Source organism: Patella vulgata, chromosome 7 (assembly GCF_932274485.2).
Source record: "Patella vulgata chromosome 7, xgPatVulg1.2, whole genome shotgun sequence".
NCBI classification, from domain to species: domain Eukaryota; kingdom Metazoa; phylum Mollusca; class Gastropoda; family Patellidae; genus Patella; species Patella vulgata.
The window spans coordinates 49,821,758-49,840,166 of NC_065885.2; the positions used below are offsets into that span (position 1 = coordinate 49,821,758).

General features: G+C 31.9%; 1 protein-coding gene across 8 annotated transcripts in view; it reads right to left on the minus strand.

The window, feature by feature from the left end:
• The window catches only part of LOC126826646 (plasma membrane calcium-transporting ATPase 2), a 119,648-nt gene that overhangs the window by 34,054 nt on the left and 67,185 nt on the right, over positions 1-18,409 (minus strand). For all 8 annotated transcript variants that reach the window (XM_050555620.1, XM_050555619.1, XM_050555612.2 and 5 more), the window contains 3 exons: positions 13,353-13,564; positions 10,436-10,633; positions 3,329-3,598 (listed from right to left, as the gene is read on the minus strand). In XM_050555620.1, the coding sequence (XP_050411577.1) occupies positions 3,329-3,598; positions 10,436-10,633; positions 13,353-13,545 (661 nt within the window). In that variant the 5' untranslated portion in view covers positions 13,546-13,564. The remainder of the gene's footprint in view (positions 1-3,328; positions 3,599-10,435; positions 10,634-13,352; positions 13,565-18,409) is intronic.

The following is an 18,409-nucleotide window of genomic DNA, read 5'->3' on the forward strand; positions in this document are numbered from 1 at the left end:
TGATTCATTTACTACAAAAATATGTTGATAGAAAGATTGTATTAAGAGACAGCCAATACACATTTCAAAGCCTACCAGTATTACAATCCATTCTAGCTACAAACAAGATTTCTTGGAAATTTTTATCAAACATCAGATATTCGAATAAAATCATGGGTTGCATCAAAAGAAAGACAAGTGGTTAAATAATGACCATAGAACACTCAATATCTGGATTTATCAGAATTAATTCTACTGGATGCATTATTTCTGATGCACGACATCCGAACTGCTAATGTACCTTCTGCATACTAATATTTACTTTATTGATAAACTGTGTATTAGGAAATTCCAAACACGCAGAAATGAAAGGAAATGGACGTTTCTGCAACAACTGGGCTAATGAAGACGGGAAAAACAGAAAGTGTGGTCTATGAAAATCTGAGCTTGAAAATAATTTGGGTATTCCATTTATCAATGAATATTACTTATATAGAAGACTACATTTGAAATGTGACTATAAAAGAAGGATTAGAAGCCAATTGTCACTTTGTATGCAATATCACCATCATAGACGCAGACAGACTTAAACTCCAAGAAGCAAGAGACTGTTGTCGCAATGTTGACTCCATACCTGAGGCCTTCACGTCTAAAAAATCATGAGGAACTGAAAAAAGCTCTCCAGGGATTCGGATGGGTATACTGTACTGTTGGTGTGTAAGGTATATTAAGTTGCCCAGTGAATATTTCTTTGGGTTGGAAAATTATTAAAATAGCGTGATCGCGACCATGTACGTGACCGATTCTTGCAAAGGAAAGTGATAACAGATTAAAATATTGTGTGATCGTGATTGAGATCAGTACAGACGAACAGTCACACACAAAAAATATTCTGGTTCTCAGATAACTGGGCCACGTCACAAGTTTTTATTTAAAAGAAATAATAATAAAAACAAAGTTATCCATTTCCACATGTTCATATTTCCCGCGATCAAGGAAAGTAACTCATTAAGCGTTTCTTGAAAACAGGAACTGAACACTAGACTCAGCTATCAAGTACGTAACCATGTGAAACACTATTGATGAACACGAACGGTACTGGATAATCGATTGTTAATTCACAATGATGGAGACATTTTGCTGTCAATGTGTCATTTGTTTTACGATCAAAATGCCCAAGTAGCTTTCCCTAGAACTATAACTGATAACTGTGAGAGAGATGACCGAAACTATTCTCCGTGGGAAGATTGAGGGTGCAGACTTTAACAATTAGTATGGTATCGATACCACGTAATGGTCGCCAAAACAAAAACTAGCGAACTTGAAAATAATTTTCCCAGGAGTTTATTTAGATTAAGGCACAGAATTATTCGGCCGTTATTTCAAAATTTTACTTATTTTTTCTTATTAAGAGTAAAATAAATATTAAATTTATAATTTTGTGTGTTTCTTAAAAATGAAAAACTAACTAGATTTTGATAAAATAAAATCAAAATCACAAAAAACACTCTTCCGCATCAATTTTTTTTACAAAGGATTGTTCGAGAACCAGACAGAATATTTTCTTTGTGTGGCCTTATTAATGTGAAGTAAATAAGAAATAAACATGAATAACACGTGCCAAGACTGAGCAATATATCTTCTGACATAGTTTGGGAGAGGGATTACAGAGGACCGAGGAGAGCAATAAAATACGCATTTGACCAAGGTTATATGTGACAATCCTACTTTAACTACAGTTATACTTTTTTGAAACATTAAAAGTCAAATTTAAGTACAAGTTTCATAACTGGGGAAATACGTAATTATGATTAAATGTGTAAGCCATATGTATATTAACCATTTAACCTAATACAGACTAATTCATATTAATATGTATTTTCGTTACATTGACTTAGAACAATTACATCCATTTTAGTAACTCATTAACTTTCGCCTTTATTAACAGATTTCATCATTTCACCATCTGATTTTACATCAAAATCAATAATTACATTTCTATTCCTAGCTCTTTATTAAATAATTGAAGAGAAAAAGTAATATTGATAAATGGACTATATAATGTAACAGAGATATATATCAATATTATAGACCTAAGTGTAGAACAGACAGTGTAATGGTATTTCTATGTGAGGACTAGTTCTTAATAAATCAGTCTATTTATTCTCTCTTGGTATCAAGATTAAGACCCCATTTTCATAAGAGTCTGGTGGGAAGATATCAATTTTTTTGCAGGCATCATTTTTTTTTTCCTTTTTCTTTTTTTTTTTTTGATTAGAAAATAAAACTTATTGGTCAAGCAAAGTCCAGCTTTTTAGTAATTGATCTATAGATTACAATAACCATGTTAAATTTGTGAACCGGTAGGTAGCCAAGCTATATAAAATTCTACTTTCCCCGTTACAATCTTTTTTTAAGACTCAACATGTACCAGGAGTTAAAACTTTAACCATTAGCCAATTCACCCTGCCTACATGTATTACACAAATACTTTATTAGGAATAAATTGTCCTAGTAAAGATATTACATATGTACATAATAACAAAATGAAATGCTGTTCTAAAATACATCAAGAAGGATCGTTTTCACTGAACTCTGCCATTGTAATATGCTGACATAAAAGAACAATCAATTATCAGGGGAGATAATTAAATTATGTAAGAGTCAATATTTTTTGTATTGAGTGGTGTATAATAACAGATATTGATTGTCTTTTCCCTATATACATTTTTCTATTATAGCTAGATATTATTGTTACTGCTAATAAAAAATATGTTCTAATTTTATGATCAACAAATTCACTATGGCTTACTGATTAATAACTTATATTGATGTAGATTGTATATTTAGTGCTTGAAAAAGCAATCAGCATAATCAAATATATCTAACATCGTTTACTGTGTGAGTTTATTAATCGAATATGGAACTGTTCCAAGTATATTTTGTTATAAGTTGTTACGTCAACAGTTTATATTATTCACTTGACTCATCTGTCAAGTGGCCTGCAATTAGTGTTCTCATAATTATTCTAATTTGAATAGTTTTGCTAGGTTATACAAACTGATATTTTAGTAGTATGTTATTAAATGTCAAAGTTTACTAATATTAATTCCATGAAATCAACAAATAAATGAAAATATAAAACTTGACAAATTTGCTATTTCTGGATCTGAAAATGCACCATGTATTTGAATAGCATCAAAATAATGACTAAGAATATTAAACTGGTTTTATCAGTATTTGATGTGACTACTACCCCTGCTACACCAGCTAAGTTTTGAGTGGAAGTAACAAAAACAATATTTTCACAAATTCCTCACACATTTCTGGAGTCCATTTTGAGACTTACCATATTTAACTTGACAAATATCACCAACTACTAAATCTCCTACAGATATCTGTAATACTTCACCTCCACGAATTGTTAGAAATTTGTGTTCACATTCAATTTTATTTTGAAGTCCTCTAAATTGTTTTTCTTTACTCCAATCATTAAAAGCAGTCACTAAAACAACTACTGCTACAGCCACTAAAATAGCCAGACCATCAATCCAGCCTGCAGCTTCTTCCACACTGGAGTCACCATCCGCTCCCTCATAATACTCTGGTTCATTATCACCTGAAACATACACAAAAAATGTACACTTATTAGAACACACCAACTTATTTAAATCTTTATTTCTCTTTAAAGATACATTATGTAAGATTTAGATAAAGATCTGACCATTCTTGCTATAATAGCTCAAAAATAGATCATGTAAAATTTAGAAATTTTCATTCCAATTACTTCATACTGAGCCAAGTTATCACTTGTTTGTAGTTTTGACAAGATGTGTGCATTGTGGTAATCAGGGCACAAGTATATTCGAGGCTTAGCCTCGCCTTACCATTTTTAAATTAAATTTTTAAATGGGGAACCCTTCTAATCTAGTTAAAATCTAGAGTATCCGATGCCATCGAGAGTTAATTATGGTCTTGTTTTGTTAATAAACGTCTAATTAATAATTTATATAACATTTCAGGCCTAAAGAAAGACCTGTAATAGGCAGATTTAGCTCTTGCATAATGCATGTTTAAGTGAAGGAAACCAGAGAACACAGAAAGAAAAACTAATTTAATGTTAACTTCAAAGAATACATGTACTGGAATAAATGAGTAGATAATATGTGACACCTGTCTATACTATGTTCTATTTTAGATAAAGTGTTAAGTTACAAGAAACCATACTACATACAACCTGGTTTTATCTAAATAGTTTTACATTAAATGTTTGATAGCAGGTTCATGTTTCTAACCAAGACTAACACTCATTCTAATCAAGGCAAACAAATTTAATCATAGCAGATTTCAATCGGATTGGAAAATAATCTATATATGTGCAAGGCCACAGTACTGGTACACAGGTTACGACACTGAGCAAACAAACCCCTTATAAAATTTATAAATTTAGTATTACCTGGGGTTTTTTTTTATTTGTATACCCGGTACTTAGAAAACACCCAGCAGAGATAACATATGCTAGATTTAAGTGTTTCTTTAAAAGTCTAAATGAAAAATTGTCTATATCATCACTAATTTCCCACATTTTGTAAAAAGTATTTTGCAATTCTCAATGCATCACTCACAGATTATCAAATTAGACTTAACTTTTAATCTAAAAAATAGTGTTTTTGATTATGTCAGTAGTATTAAAAGGCTTTCCACGGGCAATAGCCACAATTTCATTTCATTTATTTTTTTTTTGTAAATTTGAGCAAAATACATGTGGGCATCCCATTTTGTAACTGAAATTCCGGTGATGAAAATATTCATTAGCAGTTACTTCTGTGTGCCAACCCATGTGTACTTGACTTTGTGTCCAATAACAAGTTACATAGGGCAAAATTCACCGAAGCTTTCCAGGTACATGGCTTGATATTTACGACAATTCAAGACATCAATAAACAATATTGCGACTATTAGATCAATTTATGGCAAAATGTACACTAACAACCAAACATGCGAGTGATTTCAGTTTTTTAGGACCGATGATGCTGAAATGTTACGTGTGTACTACCAAAATAGGTCTTGTTACGTACATTTTTAGATACATTAAATACAAATAAGTTTTTAATTATCAAAGTGGATTTCCAAGCGCAAAGACATATTCTCAAAAAAATTCAGCTGATGGAATGACGTGCAAATAGCTGTAGGCTATTACTTTTTTTTGGCGAAATTCCCAGAGTAATTCCGTCCACGTATTATGTGCTTTGAATCAAAATTATTAAAAGTTTTACATTGTTATTTATTGCCGGTATGGTAAGATTTAAACAAAAAGCTGGTTGTTCTACATGACTTATATGTCTTTACTAATATTATGCTGGTTGGTACAGAAAAGTGTGAACTGTTATCTAAATTTTTAATTGGACATTAATTAACTTATCCAGACCATAATCATCGTTAGCCTGCGATATTTACTGGATTTGAAATTTGAATACATTTTGTGATTGGTAATTTAACGTCAAAATGGATACCGTATTTTTCGGTGTATAAGGCGCATGCGTAGATAAGGCGCAGGGCGACTTTGGCAGAGGTGTTTCAGGGAAAAAAAATATGCGTGGTTTAGGCGCACCCTTTCCCAGCGTGTGTGAAACTCGTGCCATAGCATATGTGACTCAAATCCACCTGCGATCTCCAGTAACTAGGTCAAACTCTATTGTTTACAGTTATAATAATTACCGATATTTAGCCGTATCAAGCTTTATATAATTATATTTCTTTATGAAATAAATTGCTTTTGTTACATTTGTTTATATTAATTATAACACGCAATTGCATTATTGCATAACTTTCAGCTGTAATTCTGTTGCTCGTACGGTAGTGAAATTGTCATTCAAGTCCCGCCCACAACAAACATGGCCGTCTATTACATCGTGTTAAATTCGTGAGTAATTGTCTGTGATAAATGAATCGGTTTTGATGATAAACAAATTAAATAATACCTGTAGAAATAATATATCATGATCAGCTACTCACAACTTAAATCCTGACTACCGGTAAAAGAGAAACAACAATTCCAGTTTACTCCAAGTTATGCAAACAACTGACAATCAAACGATAGCGTCTGTTGCCCACTCCACGCGTCATGACAATACCTAGATTGTAGCCATTTAGATCTATCAGTAAAATAATACAATAGCATTTTAATACCAATCAAAAAAACAATGATTTTGTCAACTACAAACAACTTCATAAAGAAAACGGTAACAACTCACTGGTAGATAATTAACTATACCGGTAAAATAATACAATAGCATTTTTAATACCAATCAAAGAAACAATGATTTTGTCAACTACAAACGACTTCATAAAGAAAACGATAACAACTCACTGGTAGATAATTAACTATACCGGTAAATTATAACAATGGGCCAATCACTGAATCCATGTTGAATGAAAACCGTCGGTAACTTAAAACTGTTACTAAAAGACAGTCTTGCTCAAAGAAAACACCCCGATGTATATAAAACACCAGTGAACATTCCATCATTCTTAAAAATTATTTATTCAGAATGGCTACGAGACGAACCGCTTATACCGCTAAGGAGAAGTTGAGGGTAATTAGTTACGCTGAAGCACACGGTAATAGGGCCGCGGGTCGTGAATTTAGTTTGGGGGAGTCAAACGTGAGACGTTGGAGGGCGATGAAGGGGAAACTTACCGACATGAAACCTAGTAAAGAAGCGAATAGGTGGAGCGCCGCATGTTATCCTCAAATTGAGAGAGAATTGGTAGACTATGTGAATGAGAGGCGTCAAGAAGGTTTGCCCGTTTCGACAACAGAAGTCAGACTAAAGGCAATATTGTTGGCAAAGGGCAAAGCCGAATATGCAAGTTTCAAGGCAACATCAAGTTGGGTGTACAGATTTCTGAACCGACACGACCTATCAATTCGTAGAAGAACACATATATCACAGAAACTACCACAAGATTTTGATGACAAACTAACCAGTTTTCAAAAATTCATCATTAATCTAAGATCCAAGCATGATTACACCCTGGATCAGATAGGAAATGCAGACCAGACCCCACTGACATTTGATTTACCAAGTAACACAACAATCCACAAAACAGGAGAGAAGACAGTCAACATTAAAACAACCGGCAACGAAAAGAACAGATTCACAGTGATGTTGGCCTGTACAGCAGATGGCGGAAAATTACCACCTTGCGTCATATTTAAAAGAAAGACCCTACCTAAGAGCATGATATTTCCAAAGGGCATTATAGTAAAGACACAGGAAAAGGGTTGGATGGACGATAATTTAACAGCTGATTGGCTTGAAAATGTATGGGGGAAGAGACCTGGAGCTTTGAGAAAAAAGAAGGGCCTTCTTGTATTGGATGCCTTTAGATGTCATCGATCTGATTCGGTGAAGACAGACCTCAAGAGGAAGTACTCTACCGACTTAGTCATCATTCCTGGGGGTATGACCAGTATGCTTCAACCATTAGATGTATCAATAAATAAACCAATGAAAATAAAACTTAGACAGATGTGGTCCGACTGGATGGCAGGCGATGAACATTCGTATACGAAAGGGGGCGCCAGACGAAAACCCGAATTAAACGTTATATGCACTTGGATACTAGAGGCGTGGAAGTCGATCAATCCAGAAATCATTATTAAATCCTTTAAGAAATGCTGCATATCAAATGCTATGGATGGGACAGAAGATGACATGTTATGGGATGAAATGGTAGAAAAGGAGCCAGCAAATAAAAGAAGAAAGGTGGTGGAAGAAGATGACGAAAATACTCAAGATGTAATCAAGATTTTGTTATCGTCAGTAATGACAACCGAGGCTAGCTTAAAATTCAATCGCTAATATTTTGGTTTAGTGTGAAGCAATTTGATTTGAATGAAATTTTCAGCATATTTTGTTATAATTATCTAATTTTTTTTTAACTATTACAGTGAGAATTGTTAGCTCTTCATCTAATCTTACCTAATGTCCCTTTAAATGGAAACACTCATGTACATTTTACATACATCCCCACATTCAAATTCTTCAGTGAGAAAAGAAATTGCCTTTAGATTGGAAGACTGATTTCCTGACTTCTTTGGTGAAATTTTTTCTATAAATAAGCAGTTTTCATACTCTTTTTCCACTTTTTTTATAAAATGTCCATGTTACATGCTGTTTTATCATTTCTCATTTCCTACTGTCTTGCTGAGGTGGTTTGATTTTGATGTTAAAAATTATTTACCATTAATAACTTTTAGATTTCTTATATTGATAATCATTAAGATAATACTGTTAACTATATAGGAGAGATGATGAAAGTAAAAATTGTGTCCTGGTTATATACAGTTCCTTGTGCAGTTAACAATATACTCAAATAAATAAAAAAGAGTTGTTTTACAGCTTTTAACCTGAACAAGACCACTCTATTTCGAACTTAAATGTACCAGTAATCTATATTTTAAAGGGAATGTAAGGCTAACTGGCATGAAACTTTAGTCCATGTTACCTACAACATTGTAGATAAAATCATTCAATAACTGATTTTCCTCTTAAAAATTATCACAATACTATAGCCAGGTTGTGACAAAAATCATTTTGTAGAAATCCAGACAATATTCATTTGAAAAAAATGATTTCTAATTTCTGTTTCACTGACAAAATTCTTGTACCAGTACTGTGGCCTTACCAACACTTCAAGTAATCAAATTAACAGTGGTGTAGGACGGAGGGCCCAGCAAGGAACAACGTCTAGTCATTAGGAAGGGCTTAGAAACAGGTCCCATATATTTCTTGGTATGCACGTAAAAGATCCCTTGACAGTTTGAATTCAAAACAAGAGTTTACCTCATAGCACAATGTATGGCGTATGCCGGTCTTCATTTACCCAGTCGGAAATGAAATGAAATGGGGTTTAACGTCCTAACCCAGTCAGAGCAGAACAGTAGAACGTTTAATCCATTTCATTTAAAGGCGTTTTTCTTATAATATCATGAACAACCTAAATTAGTACAGTAGGTCTGAAAAATGTGTTTTTATGCCAAGATGTCCTACACAAAGTTATACTAAAGGATCCCCATTTAACTCTTGTCTTAGTCTAATAAACGTATTCATAAGAGCTTGAAAGTTGTTCTTTAATACATGTATTTTATGTACTGTACATGTACTGGTTATACCAGTAGGTGTCTCGTCAAGTCAGCTTATAAACCATCCATCACTAAGACAACTTAACCATTACTCAAATTTGTAGGTTTGACTATATTGAGAAAACACCTGGTCTGGAAAAAATTAACACACACTCTAAGAATAGTCACAGACACAAACCAATATGACAAATTTTGGCAATAAGTCAAATGCTTTCTTTGGGTCAAATTAATAGTTATATGAACTTTACACCACTCTCTAGTTGAATTACATCATCAAGATCTGATGTGGACAATCATCTTTACAGAAACAAAACTTGGTTATTTTATGGTAATGTGTAAAATATTACTTTAACATCATTTATACGGAGACCCAATAAAACATACCAGTACCAGATCTGGCTTGGATAAAATTCAAGACACATTTGCCCTGTCAGTGTCAGAACTCTTCTTGGTATGGTTCTGTATTAAACTCTTAACAGAAAATTAATTTAAGCTAAAGTCAAGGTCATGTGGGAATTTAATGTCTAGTCAACACAATAGTACTTCACTCAGAGAAGTTTTGCACGGACATCAAATTTCAACTGTCAAGTGTTTTTTTTTAAAAAAGTGCATGACAACATGTACATCTGGATATGCAAAGTTGAAATATCAAGCTTTTCCTCTCAGCCCACGCTAATATTCGATGCTAGGACATTCTAGACCATAAGAGAAATATAACAATAATAGGTGGGTGTTTTCCTAAAATTTCATGATTTTTCTTTGTTTGACAGTTATTTGGTTGAATCGTCTGTTATGCATTACAATATTTAGATGAGGCAAACATTAACCGTGATGACTCAGCTCTACTATCTTTATTGCCAGGATCTTGAGACCAGCTTGCAAAATAACACCAATAAGAAAAGTGTTATTTGTACTGTGATAAACGTGTTTTTGTACTACTGTTGTTGTTGTCAAACTAAATGCTTCTAATTTGTTCTGCTTCATAAAACAGCAAGACTGGTAGAGGTTATTTCTAGCGAACTAGAAGTCTGATTTCTACCCACAGATAAATATTTTCCCAGTCCTACTTAAACTACCTACCTTACTGACAATCATATTATACTTGGCCAACGACCAGACATCACCATGTTCAATTATATGCATGTCTGGAGCCAAATTTGAAAAATGCAGAGCTAGTCTTCATTTCACATTAGACATAAATTATATTTTCTCCAGCTGAATGTGGTGCGTAATATCAATTTGTACTATAATACTTAAAGTACCAATTAAGGCAGTATTTTAAAGCTTGAAAAACTGTACACATACCTTGACCAGGATCTGGAGGTGGTTTATAAAAAGATAATCCTAATGAAATTATTGCAGCAACCATTAAGATTATCAAAGTTACATCTTGCAAAGCTTCCCACACTAGTTGTAAAAATGACTTTGGCGCTTTAGGAGGTATAACATTAGAACCAAATATTAATCTCCTGTGTTCTAAATCAGCTGGATTTCCTGATAAACCTGTAATAGATAAAATTGTGTATTATATCAACCAGTAGCTTGCATTATCAATATCTAGGGGTGATCATTTTCCATTTCAGAAAATGGCAAATTACATATTAAAGATACATTATGTAAGATTTAGATAAAGAACTAGCCATTCTTGCTATGTTCGAAAGTAGATGATGTAAAATGAATAATTTGAAACTTCCATTCAAATTACTCTATTGCAAGCGAAGATATTAGCCTTTGAAGGTTTGACAGACGTGTGCAATAATTTCAACCACCGTACTGGTTGATCGAAGCTAAGTCTCTGTCCTCCATATTTGATTAAATCAAAGTATCGCTGAACCATTCTAATCTATTTAATATCAGAGAAATCTGATGCCATCAAGAGTTGATTAAGGCCTGGATCAGTTAATTAATGTCTAATTAATACTTTAGAAAACATTTCAGGCGTAAAGAAAGACCTGCAATAGGCAGATTTAGCTCTTGCATAATGCATGTTTAAGTATTTTGAATTCCATTATTTTCCATTTCGGAGCTGACAATATTCCGTTTTTTCCACATAAGATGCTATTTTATGAATATATGAATAAAACTTTGTAAAATGCCTTTTATTACAAAACTGATCATTTTAAACCAATAACAGATATTAAATTATGAATAACTAGTTATTCTTCAAACTGGTTTTCCGAATTAAATAACAGAAAATTACACCTTGTGAGCTCGTTTCATTTTTTAGCAGACAAAGACCTTTTTCTCGGTTGCTGGTTGTGATCGCAATTTATCCAGAAAAACTCTGTAGTTACTACTGTTTCTATGGGAAAAAAGGCTGGATTCACAAGACTACGGCATATTTGTGATGTCACAGGGTGAAAGCGGATAAACTAGAGTCCAGTAGTAAAAAAAGAAGTAAATGAAACGATTTTTACTTTTATAAAATAACTAAAGCTTTTAAGACATATATTATACAGTACATTATTAAATTTAACTACAGAGTAATTGTATTATTAGGGATAAATGGAAGACAAGTTTTTGTTTCGAGTACAATTATGATATCGTTTAATATTTTCGATTTTTATGAATAAAAAATGAAATACTTGGATAAATACAAAATTGTTTTTAGTTTTTGTTTAATATCAGCAAATATTGGCTTTTCCGTCTTTTTCCGTGTGAGATTTCAAATTCTGTTTTGGTTGCCGGATTCCACGATTTCCACGACCCCAGAAAAAGATCACCCATAAATATCTCATTATAAATAATTGATTTATAAGGGAAAAAAGCTAGTCATAGAAAGCTGAAGGGTGCATTAACACACACCTACATCTTAATGCTGCATATTTTTATGTCAATGAGATTTTAAGTGTCAATTCTCCAGTGTTTTAAGAAATAATAACTAAGATCTGATCGTCCTAAGTGCATTGTCACAGAACAAACTACATCTAAACTGTTTTTCACATTCTATATGATCCTTTAATAATCAAATTTTATAGGGTTCCTTGTCCAGCAGAACAATCATTTCAAATTTAAAAAAAAAAAAAAAATCTTTTGAAGCCTCACATCTGCAGAATTATCAACAGATATTGTATACTAAAATTAAAACCCCCAAACCATGATCAAATTGATTAATTGAAAAATGTGATTTAATTTCTAGCTCTGGTTATACAGATTTTATAATAACAGTCATCAAGAACAAATAAATGTGCTATGCATGAATATCTGATAACAGCAGACATCCTAAGAATAACATAAATATTGATGCACAAGATAATCAAATTATACGGTCATAACATAATTTGATTAATACCATGAAAACTGGTGTAGTTTACCACAGAGAGGAAATGATCTGTTTAGTATTTTACAATACCAGAAGGCACACTGGTCTGTAAATTAAATTACACAAAATATACAATTCCATTATCCCTAGGCACAAACAATCACAGATTCCACATATTTTATCATCACAAATATAACCTCATTTAGAAACATTTATCATGAAAAACGTACACAAGTTTTGACAGAAAATTAATTCTTTTCCTATTCCTCATATAATTATTCAAGATGGAAAAAGGAAAATGGAATAAATAATTATAATCCTTACAATGAGAAATAAAGGAGCATATTGACAAACTAAATCATTTGGGGGTTTTCCTGTACGGTATATAAATATGACAATATTGTTAAAATTACAAATCACAGGCATTTTTATAATTGGTAACCATATTCATTTATCTGACAAATAAATAATAATAGAGAAATAAGCTATTCAATAAGGGGATTCTAAGTAAGCGCTGGATTCTAAGTAAGTAAGCTAATATGCATCTTAAGAAAAGACCCATGTTCCACCTTGAATAGAAGTTATCAGGCTTTCCTATATGCCATCAGACACGTTTCGCAGTGTGCCAAGTTCTACAGAACATACTTTCTAAAAAGTCGAGATGACTTATGTAAATACCAAAATTCATTAGACAAAAAGTCATCTAATCTCTTTCAACAGATCCCAAGAAAACAACATTTTCATGTCCCTTTAAGTAATGAATATACCAAGATTTGATCTGGATTTTAATGTATCACTGTGAATAAAACCTGATTCATACATACCTACCAATAATTAACAGATCTATTTATTATTCTTATATTTCCTACATACATTTCTTGGTAACTAAAACCATTTAATAGAAATGTGAAAATTGACACAAAAACAAAATATGAAATAGCTTATGAGTTATTTTCTTACCTTCATTAGGAGAAGTATATAATTTTTTACACATATCTAAAACCCCATTATATTTTGTTTGTATGAGCTGTAAACCCTCTGCTCCTCTATGTTCCATCAGCTCCCGCAGCTCTTTAAGGGTAAGGCCATATTCAGCGGGCCTCCCATCAACCATATCTGGTGTTGCTGCTGCCATGTTTTTGTCAGTTGCCATCAAATGGAACTATGGCAACCTGAAATATACAAAGAGGTAAAAATTAAAATTTCATTCATTTCTGATACAACATAACTCAAGTTCCAGCCAAATACCAAACTACACAAAAAATCAAAGATCTTGAAACATATTATATTATGTATCTTTAACAGATCTGCTCTTTTGTCTCTTCCAAAAAAGGAATCCTTCCGTAACTAAACAATAATTTGGTGAGACCCTGGATATGGAATAATATATATCTATCACAAAGAAATTGATATTTATAGAAGAAACCAACATTTGAAATTATCACATTTTTGAAGTAATGTTATTGTGTAATTATTCTTATTTATAGGCTTCTTTGCCAAGAAACGGATAATAAACGAATTAAAAACACATTTACATTAAGTTGACCAAAAATATAAATCATCTCCTGGAGATGAGAGTAAGATTTGCAAAAATGCCAGAAATTATAAACTTTAATTCAACATCCTTATACAATTAACATATTTTCTGTATTCACAAGAACTTAGAAACATTCAAAAATAATTGTAGAAATCTGTTCATATAGAATTATTAGCATGCATATTATATGCGTAAAAATTATAATGTATGAATTCACAATCAAGAAACCGGTATTTGTATTACAATATATCTTTGTGTATATTATTGTACTAGAGCATATAATCTATATTACAGAGTGTATTACAATTGGGAGTTTATTTTTTGTATATTGCTTGTTATTGTATTTCCTTGGAGGAAATATTGCTACAATACAAAAGAAATGGCACTCAGACTTTAAACTCATAAAACATTTATGGAATTTTCAACAATTAAATCATTATCAATATAGTATAAAACAAACTGTTAGTTTAGCACCTGCCAATATAATCAAAACCTACACTAGATAATACACCTTGATTTAATAAATTTAACAACATATTAACCACTTCCTTACCTATATAATTACAACAAGGTCTAGTTTATATGTCTACTTGTCTACATGTTCAACACAATCTTCTTACTAAATTAAATTCAACATTCCTGTTGACATGAACCACCCTAGCACTTCAACGTCACAACTAGAAATTCATCATTCAAAGCTAAACTTCACAACTAGAAATTTATCATTCAAAGCTAAACTAAGTGGCCATGAATTTAATTTCCATAAGACCAAGCTCCTGTAGAATAAATCAATGGTCAAGCTTTGAAGGGTCATAACCCCTAAATTAAGGTCAATGACTTTACAGCTGAGGAATTCCTTTTGAGAACATTCTTGTAATCCATGTGCAGCATGCTACTGTTAAAGTAACAATAATCAAATACTATCTTAATCCATGTACATCAAAACAATATCAAAATAAATTTAAGTTGTCATAATTTCTTTGTGAACTGTTTTCTTCTTCAAATTGAAATTTATGCAAGATCACTTTAAGATACATAGTGAGAAAAGGTCAGATCTAAACCTAAACAATGCCTGTCTTACAATTGTGACAGTTGATATATAAATGACTTCTAGTCCTATCCCCTTAAAACATCATTAATAACATGTGTTACCATTACACAAGTCATCATAATACAATAAATATCAACATAATACCCCACAAACATTACATAAAAGTCTCTAATATATGCTGGCATATCGACTTTAGACATTAGAAATAAATACATGTATGTACACAACACATAAAAGAAACAGTACATCATAATTAAGGTTTCTACTACTGTCACCAAGTATGTCATGTAAATATTGCACTCTAATCTTTCTCTGTTAATGTCAATTTTTTTCATACTGTTTCTTTTTTGAGGAACTTTGACTTCTCCAAGATCTGCTTACTAAGCTAGTTTAATTATATACATAGGTCTAAGTGTTCATAACAAAATCATGATAAACTTAGCAATCCATTGGCTCCAGACCAAAAGTTTGATGTAAGAATTGGCAATATAATGACTTTCGACTCATTTGGATCATAGTAAACTAGGGAAGTTAACTGAACCATATGGAAGGTTAATAAGATATTTCAGTTTACTGGTATAATGTAATTCCAGAATATGCATAAATTACATTATTAACATATCCACTAGTGTTAAAACATACCAGGATGTAGAAAGTTTGAAAATATGTAATAAATAATGCCAAATGCAATGCACTATATCTGACAATTATTTTATTACACAATTTTCTCACATGTTAGTCTATTTATTACACAATTTTTTTACATGTTAGTCTATTTTTCACACATTTAATGTATCTATTTTTCACACATATCCCTTTATTATGTCATCATCTGCCTTGGTAATATTTCTCTTACAACAATTATCAATAGGACAATATTCCACAAGCCAACAGTGAGGCTGATGTCCCCCGCCGAAATCCCAAAATAAATAGATGACACATATTCATTAATCGCACATTTATTTTTTTTCAAAAGTATCAAGCAATCAAACAAATTATCACCTATACACTAAGTTTGATCACTCTCTATCATATAGAATCAAAGTTATCGATCCTTAGCCTAAGCAGAAAATTCTCATTAACAAACTTAGTCAAGGTATTGATATAACGAATCTATACTCAGAGTTTCATCACTCTCACTTAATTAAAACCAAAGTTATCAACCAATCAGATTGCTTATCTCTGCTGACCGTAAGCAGACAAGCTTTATCATCGAACTCCATCAAGACATTCACCTAATGAATGCCTACACCAAGTATGAACATTCTTCCTCAATTAGAAGGAGAGTTGTGTTCCAAAGTCTCGACCAATCAAATTGCTTATCGCTCTGCTTACCCATAAGCAGAAAATGCTTATTTAATGGAACTTACTCAAGGTATTGATGAGATAAACCTATACACTAAGTGTCCCCACTCTCACTTAATTAGAACTAAAGTTATCGTGTCCCAAAGCATCGACCAATCAAATTGCTTATCTCTGCTTACCCTTAGCAGAAAATGCTCATCTTCGAACTCTATCAAGGCATTCACCTAATAAACACCTACACCAAGTTTGAACATTCTAGCTCAATTAGAAGGAGAGTTAATGTGTTCCAAAGTCTCACCCAATCAAATTGCTTATCGCTCTGCTTACCCATAAGCAGAAAATGCTTATTATCGAACTTAGTCAAGGTATTGATGTAATAAAACTATACACCAAGTTTCATCACTCTCACTTAATTAGAACTCAAGTTATCGTGTCCCAAAGCATCAACCAATCAAATTGCTTATCGCTGCTTACCCTAAGCAGAAAATGCTCATCTTCGAACTCCATCAAGGCATTGACCTAATAAACACCTACACCAAGTTTGAACATTCTAGCCCAATTAGAACAAGGCATTGACCTAATCAACACATACACCAAGTTTGAACATTCTAGCCCAATTAGGAAGAGAGTTATCGTGTCCCAAAGCATCAACCAATCAAATTGCTTATCTCTGCTTACCCTAAGCGGAAAATGCTCATCTTCGAACTCCATCAAGGCATTGACCTAATAAACACATACACCAAGTTTGAACATTCTAGCTCAATTAGGAAGAGAGTTATTGTGTCCCAAAAAGTGTGACGGACAGACAGACAGACGGACGAACCCATTTTAATAGTCCCCTGCTTTCTTCGAAAGGCGGGGGACAAAAATACACAGCAAAGACCATCCACAATCAAAAGTACTCTCAACAAACAACATATTGGTCAATAAAATATCAATTTTACAATTTTTTTTATAACAAAATGTAACCTACAATTTCTATGTTTTAATCTTCAAATAAATTGCTATCTAAATAACACTTTTCAGTCTCAATTTTTTCTTTATGTAAATACTGACCTATTTACTGAAGATAGAGATATATATATATTACATTTAATAAAAGGTAATTTTACTGATTCTGTTAGTTATGAATTATTTATATAGACCCCCCCCAAAAAAATAATTAAATTTAATAAATTGTGTCTGCATTACTGTAGCTGTGATTAACATATAAATCCTGAACCAATTTTTGCTTCCTTATACATATATATTTTTTTTTGTATGAATATGAAATTTGATTTTAATATTGCTGATTAACCTTTCATTTTCGGCATAGTAATAGTGCATTTTAAAGTGATAGTCCACTGAAGAGAACATGAAAATAAATACAAACATGATAAAAAATTTCCATTACATTTGAAAATAATCAGAACTAAATCATCTGACAACAAGAAAGCGAAACAGAAATAAGTTCAACAAGCCACATATTTGGAAATACAGGTACACAAACTGACAAACTTAAATAAAGTAAAGGTTATTATATAATATCTATTTCAATAATTCATTAATTGCAGCGAGTTGAGACACAAGCAGGCTAGATTGTATTTTCCCTAATTAGTTGACATCATTCGTGCATGCTGACATCACTATACAGACACTGTTTGGAAAAAAAAAACATTAGAAAAAATCTTGTGAAGATGAATCAAAATATAACCAGGTTTTTTTTTTAAGTTTAATAATACAAAAGCAATTTACATGTAAATCAATATCTGAACAATGTCTCAAACTACGGTATCTAATAACATTTATTAAAGGCTAATGATCAATTGATATGCCTTACAAACACAAAAATTCGTTTAAATGTAGTGAAATATGCTTTTTATTCATAAAAATGAATCATTAAAATGTATCTTAAGCAATGAAATTAATACAAAATGAATATTACTAATACTGTACGAAAATTCAAACTCCTATCCATACAAAAAATGTCAAATTGCGCAATTGTGTAAATCTTTTAGCATATTAGAACAAAAAACAAGATTTGTATTTACCTTAAAAAATCTCAAATACTACTATTAAATTTCTTGCATCGTTGGATTAAAGAAGTTAATCCCATTTAATTATATCTTTTTAAAAAAATATTAA